The sequence below is a fragment of the Epinephelus moara genome, chromosome 17 (assembly GCF_006386435.1).
Source record: "Epinephelus moara isolate mb chromosome 17, YSFRI_EMoa_1.0, whole genome shotgun sequence".
NCBI classification, from domain to species: Eukaryota; Metazoa; Chordata; class Actinopteri; order Perciformes; family Serranidae; genus Epinephelus; species Epinephelus moara.
The window spans coordinates 31154993-31164621 of record NC_065522.1 but is presented as its reverse complement, the minus strand read 5'-3'; the positions used below and the strand labels follow the sequence as shown (position 1 = coordinate 31164621).

General features: G+C 42.2%; 3 protein-coding genes across 3 annotated transcripts in view; 1 reads left to right on the top strand and 2 right to left on the bottom strand.

The window, feature by feature from the left end:
- LOC126404374 (myelin-oligodendrocyte glycoprotein-like) overlaps nt 1-5780 on the bottom strand; it is a 51364-nt gene extending 45584 nt beyond the window's left edge. Inside the window, exon 1 of the mRNA XM_050067563.1 lies at nt 4783-5780. Within this exon, the coding sequence (XP_049923520.1) occupies nt 4783-4864 (82 nt within the window). The 5' untranslated portion in view covers nt 4865-5780. The remainder of the gene's footprint in view (nt 1-4782) is intronic.
- The window catches only part of LOC126404332 (high affinity immunoglobulin gamma Fc receptor I-like), a 53477-nt gene that overhangs the window by 16146 nt on the left and 27702 nt on the right, over nt 1-9629 (top strand). The window contains exons 3-4 of the mRNA XM_050067506.1: nt 734-985; nt 1065-1307. Coding sequence (XP_049923463.1) covers nt 734-985; nt 1065-1307 — 495 coding nt within the window. The remainder of the gene's footprint in view (nt 1-733; nt 986-1064; nt 1308-9629) is intronic.
- Nucleotides 6811-9629, bottom strand: part of LOC126404384 (putative butyrophilin subfamily 2 member A3) — a 49501-nt gene continuing 46682 nt past the window's right edge. Inside the window, exon 5 of the transcript XR_007571454.1 lies at nt 6811-6948. The gene's annotated coding sequence lies outside the window, so the exon portion shown is untranslated. The remainder of the gene's footprint in view (nt 6949-9629) is intronic.

The window sequence follows — 9629 nt, the reverse complement described above, 5'->3', positions numbered from 1 at the left end:
TCCCACATGTTCTCCCTGTGTCAGTGTGGGTTTCCTCCAGGTGCTCCCACATGTTCTCCCTGTGTCAGCGTGGGTTTCCTCCAGGTGCTCCAACATGTTCTCCCTGTGTCAGTGTGGGTTTCCTCCGAGTGCTCTGACATGTTCTCCCTGTGTCAGCGTGGGTTTCCTCCAGGTGCTCCAGCTTCCTCCCACTCTTAGTTATAATTTTGTGTTATGTTTTGTGCAATGTCGTGTTGTATGTTTTGTTATATTATGTGTTATGTATGTTGAGTGTTAAGTGTATTGTATGCTTTGTGTTATGTAAACACATAATGGAAGTCTGTTGCATGGACCCCTGGGGATCCAAATAAACATAAATAAACATAAACACTCCAAAGACATGCAGGTTAATTGGTGACTCTAAATTGTCTGTAGGTGTGAATATGAGTGTGAATGGTTGTCTGTCTCTATGTGTCAGTCCTGTGATAGTCTGGTGACCTGTCCAGGGTGAACCCTGCCTCTCTGGTATAGGCTCCAGCCCCCTGTGACCCCCAGCAGGATAATTGGCTTCTGAAAATGAATGAATGAATGAAGTTTCTATGTTGGTGTTGGAGTAGCGTGCCTTCGAAGAACACTGGCTTTTCCATTCACAGCCAATTAGACGTTACATTAATCACATGATGTTGGACACAAACACAAACTGAAATCTGTCAATGGCTTCAGCTTTAATGTGTCTATCCTCTCCTCCCTGCAGCCTCTCTGACTGTGAGTCCCAGCAGCTCTCAGATGTTTAAAGGACAGTCTGTCTCTCTGAGCTGTGAGGAGGACGACAGCTCTGCTGGATGGACTCTGAGGAGGAACACAACCAGAGACACCAGAACTGAATGTGGAAAACCTGCTGGTTCTGTCTGTAACATCAGCTTCATCTTCTCATGGGACAGTGGAGTTTACTGGTGTGAGTCCAGAGAGGGAGCAACCAGTAAGAGCATCAACATCAGTGTCACTGGTAAGATCAGACTGTGGAGTCAGTGCTGATGAAGCTGTGTGTAAATGGATGAAATGCTGTAGTTTGTCTCTGTGTTGAGGTGGATCAGTGATCCTGCAGAGTCCTGTCCTCCCTGTGATGGAGGGACATGATGTCACTCTGCACTGTAAAACAAAGACGTCCTCCAACCTCCCAGCTGCTTTCTATAAAGATGGCTCCTTCATCAGGACTGAGCCTGCAGGTCACATGACCATCCGCCATGTAACCAGGTCTGATGAAGGCCTCTACAAGTGTGACATCACAGGTCATGGAGAGTCTCCACCCAGCTGGCTCACTGTCACAGGTCAGGAGGTTACCTTTGATTTCAGGAGTTCATTCATCCAGATATTCACCTGACCAGGTGGGATTCTCTCTACAGGTACACCTACAACCACAGCTCCACCTCCTACATTGACCCCGCCCACACCTGCAGCCATGACCTTGGGCATAGCTCCGCCCACATCTGCAGCCCCGACCCCTGACTCAGACCACCTCCACCTTGTGTTCAGAGTGCTCCTCCACCTGGTGGTGTTCTGTCCGTACTGCATCTCCACTTTCATCATGGTGTCTTTATATCGACAACGACCCACAGGTATCTATCAATCAATCAATCAATCAATCAATCAATCAATCAATCACTCTGGTGTTGATGACTGACACTTGTCTCTAACAGAACTCTTTCTAACCTGCTCTGACTGTAGGAAATGACCTGCTCGTCTCCGTGGTGATAACCCCGCCCACCCAGACTGAGGAGGGATTGGACAATGATGATGATGATGTCATCACTGCTGTCACCACGGAGCATCACTTCTGAACTGATGTGACATGAAGCTAAAATGCAGAATGAATATTAAATCACATTATTTGATGATTGCAACTGTGTTAATGTTCAGATCCCAACATTATTACCTAAACGCTTTGTGTCAAGTAGAAGACAGACGAAATCTCACCTGACCTGAGGTCAAGTAGCTCTGGGGTGATATTCTATTTTGCCAGTAGATGGCGGTAGAGGCTTGGCTATGTTTGCAACTGATGTCAGAGGGTTACTCACGTCATGTCACAGTAGTGTCGGTGAGGTTTTTATTCTGAGGAAAGTGAAGCCACAGGCAAAACCACATGACAACAAGGAAAGAAAACACAGAGAGAAAACATGTTCATCATTTTTATTTTTATTTGAGAAATTTAGAATATAAAAATCTAACATTTACAAAATAAATAATAAACTCTGGTCTTGGACATGAACTATAAAAGTCAAGTAGATTGTAGATAATTACAGTAATAATACAGCATAAAGTGTTCAATGGGATCTAACTTGTACTTCAGTACTTTTATAAACTGGCAGCTGCTGAGTTTGTATTGTCTCTTCATCTCTGTGACGGCTGCTTATTCCAGGTTTTTACTGCTTTAAAAGTATATTTTAACTTTGGCTTTGCTTTTATCTGAATATATTTTTCACAAGAAACTGTATTTGTATCTGAGTTAAGTGTAAAACAGCCACCAAAGATGAAAGATTAAATAATGTTTAATATCATATTTGCATTCACTGTATATGATAAGGTAGTGCTTTCTGGAGGAGTGACTGACCGCAGCCATCAAAACACAACATATGAAACAGACATGAAGAAATCAACATGAAACACAAACAAAACAAAGATAAATAGATAAAGAACATCAGCAGTAACAGTACCTGTAAAAAAGTGCGAATCATCAAATCATCATAATCCAGTGCATATTCTGGCTTTATGTGTCATGACTGCAAAGCTTTATATACACTGGTATAAATCAGTTGTAAACCTGCAGTGAGGCGCTCAGCTCCCAGGATCAACAGGTACACAAACCCTCCTCCACCATGAGGTAGTGATTCATGGAGGGAGAATTATTTACTCCAGGAAAATGTCTTTATATTCACAGTACTTTTACTGGAGTGAAATGTTGTTCTGACAAAAGAAGAAATACAAGGACAAAATTCACCCAAAATACATCATTTATGTATGAAAAATAAAATGAAAGCTGATCTTTCAGTAAAACTTCAGTAAAACAGATTCTGTTCACACTCACTGTACATGATGAGGTAGTGATTCATGGAGGAGAGACATGATTGGCTGAAACAGACCGTCATGGTGAAGAGTCTAAATCAGCAGAGGGACTCATGAGCTGATTGTTTCCTGCTTCATCAGCAGCAGGCCGTTCTGATCTCTGGTCCTTACGTCTCTTATATCTCCAGACAGCAACAAACACTGCAACAGCTAAAAGAAACACTGCAACACCTCCTGCTGCCAGTCCAACGTGTCCATGAGGGAAGGGTACATTTACGGGGTGTTCACTCTCTGTGTTTCCACCCATGTACTTTTCCTTCTCTGAACCTGCAGATTAAATAAATCAGAGTCAGTAAATGTGTGATTAGTTGAACAGCCTTCATTTGTCTTGTGTATTTCTGATGTTTGACTCTCAGGAATAAACTGCAGCTCCAACCTGATACACAGACACACACACTGAGCTCCACACACTCACCTCTAACCTCCAGGTGGATGACTGTGATTGGATCAGTCTTAATGATGGCTCTCTTTGTACGTCTTGATCCACCTGATCTAACTCGACACTCGTATGTTCCAGAGTCTCTGCTGGTCACATTCTTCAGAGTTAAAGACACGTCTCCGCCCTTCAGCTCTCTGTGCACCAGCTCCACCCTGCCTGTAAAGGATGGATGCTGTTTGGTTGGGTCTAAGTTTCCATCTCTGTATAAGAGGACGTACTGTGGCTCCAGGTCAGGTCTGGTCCACTCTACAGTTCCGATGGAGACATCACCAGCCTCACATCTCAGAGTGACGTCATCTCCCGGGTGCACTGTCATCACATGTTGGTCTGAAAAACAATAATAACCATCCAGAGTCAAAAGGACTCTACACTGTAACCAAAAAAAAGGAAGCGATATCACAGCCTTGTCCAGCTGAGCAGGAGAGGAAGAGGGGAAGGTGATAAATTAGGAAACACCTGTGAGCTGAACAGAGAGAGGGAAAACCTAACAAAGGAGACTTGAAGGAGGATGGAAAGGAGAAGTGAGAAAGGGGAAACTAAAGAGGAAACCCAGCACTGGAGTAAATGAAAAGACAACAGTGGTCTGGCTGATAATGAACGGTGAGGAAATGACGACCTCAAAGAAAAGCTGATCTCTGGAGCAGGTGGAAACAGACTGTGCTTTTCCTGCTTGGATTCAGTGGCTGAGCTGAGGTGGAGGACTCACTACCAGCTGATAAGTTCCTTTTTTCTGAACTGGCCTGTGGTTGACTATTGACGTTGAATTTGATTTCTGTTTATTGCATTGACACTGATGACTTAAGACATTTTTGAGGTGCTTGATTCTGCTTGACTGAATTATGAATGAATGTGTATATATACAGCCAGGTCTATAATTATTTGGACAGTGATACAATTGTCATCATTTTGGCTCTACACTGAGTTAGGGTGAAAGGTGGGTATACTGTGAATGGCTAGGATAAGAGGAGGGTACACCCAAACATTTTAAACTGGATTACCTCTCCTGTCATTCATGTAAGACTTAAGTTACTGTACCTACATTAGCAGCTGTTTTGATATGCAGAGGGAGTGCCACTACAATACATAAGCCTAGATTTAAATGAATACAATTAATAAAAGTTTCTACATTATTTATACACTTAAAAAACAGGAAGAACCCGTTTTCTAGAACAAGACATTGTTTCATTACTCAGGTCAGAAATAATATCTCCATGAATCTCTTCACAATAAAAGCTGATATTTACCAGAAGCTGCTGCACACAGAGGGAACAACAGGAGCAGGAATGTAACCATGAGAGCTGAGAGGATCTTTATCTGCTGCTGCATCTTCTGTCTGTTGCTTGTTGAGCCCTGTGTCTGAAGTGAACTGACTGAGAAACTAGCTGGTAGGGCTGCTTTTGTTTGAGTGGGTGGAGCTCACATCTGGGGTTACTCGAGGACACAACATCAGATGTGTCTCCCCACTCCAGGCGTGACTTGTCTCTGTGATGTGTTGAACACTTAACCAGTCAACTTCAGAGACTTGTACTAGGCTACTACGACACCTCATTTCAGATTTTCAGATTTCAGATTGCTTTTTTGATGAAGTGGAGACAGACAGACAGACAGACAGACAGACAGACACAGAGACCCAGCAGAGGAGAGCTGTGACATGTGCCAAGTTGTAAGTCCAGTGTCAAACAATAGTCTGTATTACATTTTATTAAATTCTACAAATCTAGCAGCTCTCCATTATCTTACGCCTCAAACGGCAATCCTGAACTGTGGCTCGCCATCTAACTATCTAGGAGAGAAAAGGAGAGGGAGAGACAAGCGTGTGTCTAACTAACTTGCGAAGTTTTTGTTATGACTATGTGACATATGTTTGGCCCGCCAGGAATGGTGTGGGGGCATGTCAGACATGTGCCCAGGGGCATAGAATTTGATGATCCTCCCCTGACAGTGCGTGAGAGCTTCTTGCTGGCAGCACACAGACTACATAGTTAAACATTAGTAACATTTTGTATTAAACATTTAATGAATTGAGATTACGTGTTCGTGCAGACCACATTTATCCACCTTACACCTGAATCGGTATCGTCTCTCTTAAAATAACAGAATAATTAAAGAGATTTGTTATTTTTACACGGTGATGCTGTATCGCATTTTAGCTGGTTGAAAAGAGGTCGTAGACGTTCAGGCCGAACATCACACAGTTTTCAAATAGAAATCAAGCCTGTAACTCAGTGAACACCAACCGCGATTCACAGTGAGTTTAATCAGAATAATAAATCAGATTTATATAGCGCTTTTTAGGACAGTCAAAGATGCTTAACAGTGCTGAAAAATAACAATGATAATGAAATAAAAATGAGAAATGACTGGTGGAAACTAGCATTCTGCATTTCTGACATTGAGTGGGAGGGAGTTCCAGAGGGTTGGGGCAGTGGCGGCGAAGGCTCAATGTGTTTACTTCGTTGATGTTGAAGACGTTCAGAGAAGGTTCAAAAGTTTTTATTAATTTAATGGTTACATTTATTACAATACTGACTTTCAACTGAGAGATGTGGTTGTGATTTCTTAGTTATGCTCCAAAATGATGACAGACCATTATTTGCTCACTGTGGAGATTAAAAATAAATCTCTTAAATTAAATTAAATCTCACTATTGCAGTATGTGCCACAGTTTGTTTGTTTTTTCATCTGTTTGTATTATTATTGTATATACCATTTTTTCAGTCACCTTTGTGTGTTTTAAATGTGAATTGGAGCCTTGTCAAAGGAGAATTTCTGTCACCTTTGGAACAGAAAATAAAGCTTATCTTATTTTATCATTTCGGCCAATAACAGCACTGCACAGCTCAGTGTCTCTCCCTCTGTCTCACCCTTCCTCCACAAACCTTTTTCTAAACTGTGCAGTCGGAACNCAGGGTGGGGCTGCCCATGACAGGCACTCCGAGCGGTTGGGGGGGTTCGGTGCCTTGCTCAAGGGCACCTTGGCAGTGCCCAGGAGGTGAACTGGCACCTCTCCAGCTACCAGTCCAGGCGACCCTCCGGTTCCCAACTCAAGTCCCTATGGACTGAGCTACTGCCGCCCCCAATATATTTATATACACACATATATATATATATATACATATACATATATATATATATACATGTGGAAAAAAAGTCTCTACATTATTCATACAGTCAAAAACCTTTTTTCTAGAACAAGACATTGTTTCATTACTCAGGTCAGAAATAATATCTCCATGAATCTCTTCACAGTAAAAGCTGATATTTACCTGAAGCTGAGAAGGAACAGCAGGAGTACAGATGTAACCATGGGAGTTGGGTGGATGTTGGTCTGCTGTGCCATTTTTCCACTTGGATATAATCTCCGTCTGTGTCTGCACTGAAACTGGTTGGTGCATCTACACTGAGCAACACTGAGGAGGAAGTGAAAAACAGACTGACTCAGACTGAGATGGTGGGGGAGGGGCAAAGTGAACGTTGGAGTTCATGCTGCTGCTCTCTGTGGTTGTTCCTAATCTCTTCCTGCTTCATGAGTCTGTTTTATGGGAGGTTTTCTTCAACACACAGTGTTCAAGTTTTGTTTTCTGTCAGTCACTCCACAGAGATGACTGAGGAAATCTTTCTTTCTTTATTCAGTGTAACTTGGTTCAGTCAGTGACAACTCATGAAACAGGAAATGAAGCAGAGAACCACAGTGTGTGTCTTTGTTATCAGACTGTTTATCAAAGTTAAACTCTCCTGATCAGCTCTCAGCTTAAAGTTACATATTTGCCTTCACATCTGGAGTTAAACCAGTGTAACCATGGAGATACAGACTGAGACCTGCAGAGTGTTTATCAGAGAGGAGGTGGAGTCTGTACTGCTGCACACAGAGACACACTGGGGACTTTTCTGTCAGCAGCTTCAGTTTCATGACACATCATGATCTTTATCACACAAACAGAAAGCTTCCCTCTGTGGAAAGAACCCAACCAACAGAAACAGATCACTGTGGGTCATTTACTCTGCACATGAGTGTTTTCTCTTCATGGCTCTGTGTGTTTCTGCTCCACCACATGTCAGAGGGAACATGTGACTGCACCACATTATGAAGGAGTCACTTTGGTCTCTGGCTCATTGTGACCAACATTTCTCACTCATTTCACTGTTTTTACAAACCAAACAATCAGTCCATTAATGGAGGAAATAATCAGCACATTCATACACAATGAACATGATTATGACGTCATGTGTTGTAATAAATAAACTTCAGCACAGCTCACACTGATTCGTCACACTGACTCTTATTTACACGACAAACTGGACTGACTGAAGGACCAGTGACCTCTAAACATGTTAATGTGATAGACACAAAATGATGACATCAGTTTCCACCTTCAAAGAGATGACTCACACCAATGAAGAAGAAGAGACATGAAGCTGCAGTCTGACTGAGACACTTTGATCAGAGCATCCTGATCCAGCAGTTATTGATTAGGAGAAACATGATCAGAGACACTTCCTCTGAGACAGACGAGTGGAGACTCTTCTGAGGAGACAATCTCTGAGTGAACTACAGTAACATGAAGATTTGTAGTTTATCAGTGATCCATGATTTAAAAGAAGTTAGAATATCAGTGTGTGTACTTCACAGTGATGATGATGGAGTTTTCCTGCACTGAGCTCTGACTCAGATCATCAGTGGAATATGACGCAGGCATGTGCTCAATTCTTGTGCTGCTGGACTTGAGTGCGGCCTTTGACACAATTGATCACGGTATTCTTTTAGACAGACTGAGGCACTGGGCGGGTGTATCTGGTACTGCCCTAAACTGGTTCGCTTCATGACCTGTCAGATGGGACGTTTTTGTGTGCCATTTCCCATATCAAGTACGGTGTGCCTCAGGGGTCAACCCTTGGTCCTATCCTGTTTTCATTATACAGGCTCCCCTTGGGTGATGTCATCCGTCGACATGGTGTCTCTTTCCACTGTTATGCAGATGACACTCAGCTGTACCTCCCTCTTAAACCAACTGACCTCAGCATGCTGAGCTCTCTACAGGACTGTCTGCATGATATTAAACATTGGATGTTGTTAAATTTTCTTCAGCTCAATTCTAATAAAAACAAAATTCTTGTAAGTGGGTCACAACGTATCACAAAACAATTACTGCCATCTATTGGTCACCTGTCTTAACACATGAAGCAAGAAATATTGGTGTCATATTTGATAGTAATTCATGTTTTGAACAACATGTTTTCAAACAAGCCTATCCAGTCATGTCTTTATCACCTCAGACATATTGCTAAAATAAGATCTATTTGAATATATTACTTTCACTGGAGTAAAGGATTTACTTCACAGTTCAGTTCAGTTCAAACATTTGATCTGAATGTCAAACACGTTTTGACACATTCAGGATCGTCTTCCCATAAAGCAGGACTGTGTCTACACTACAAAACAAATATGTAAATAAAAAACACATTCAGACACAGCTGCATGGAGTCATCATCATGATGAAGAGATTAATCTGATCTGAGAGCTGATTCAAACTGTGTTTAGTCCAGATGGTCCACAGTGAGGATGAGGAGGAGACTCAAGTGATGAAGAGGGTTACCTGCATGATTTTAGGATGACGTTTGTGAATACACACACACACACACATAGAGCTTGCTGTATGTGAACAAGTCAGAGTGTGTGTGAACAAGTCAGAGTGTGTGTGAACAAGTCAAAGTGTGTGTGTGAACAAGTTAAAGTGTGTGTGAACAAGTCAAAGTGTGTATGAACAAGTCAGAGTGTCTGTGAACAAGTCAAAGTGTGTGTGAACAAGTCAGAGTGTGTATGAACAAGTCAGAGTGTGTGTGAACAAGTCAGAGTGTGTGTGTGAACAAGTCAGAGTGTGTATGAACAAGTCAGAGTGTGTGTGAACAAGTCAGAGTGTGTATGAACAAGTCAGAGTGTGTGTGAACAAGTCAGAGTGTGTGTGTGAACAAGTCAGAGTGTGTATGAACAAGTCAGAGTGTGTGTGAACAAGTCAGAGTGTGTGTGTGAACAAGTCAAAGTGTGTGTGTGAACAAGTCAAAGTGTGTGTGTGAACAAGTCAGAGTGTGTGTG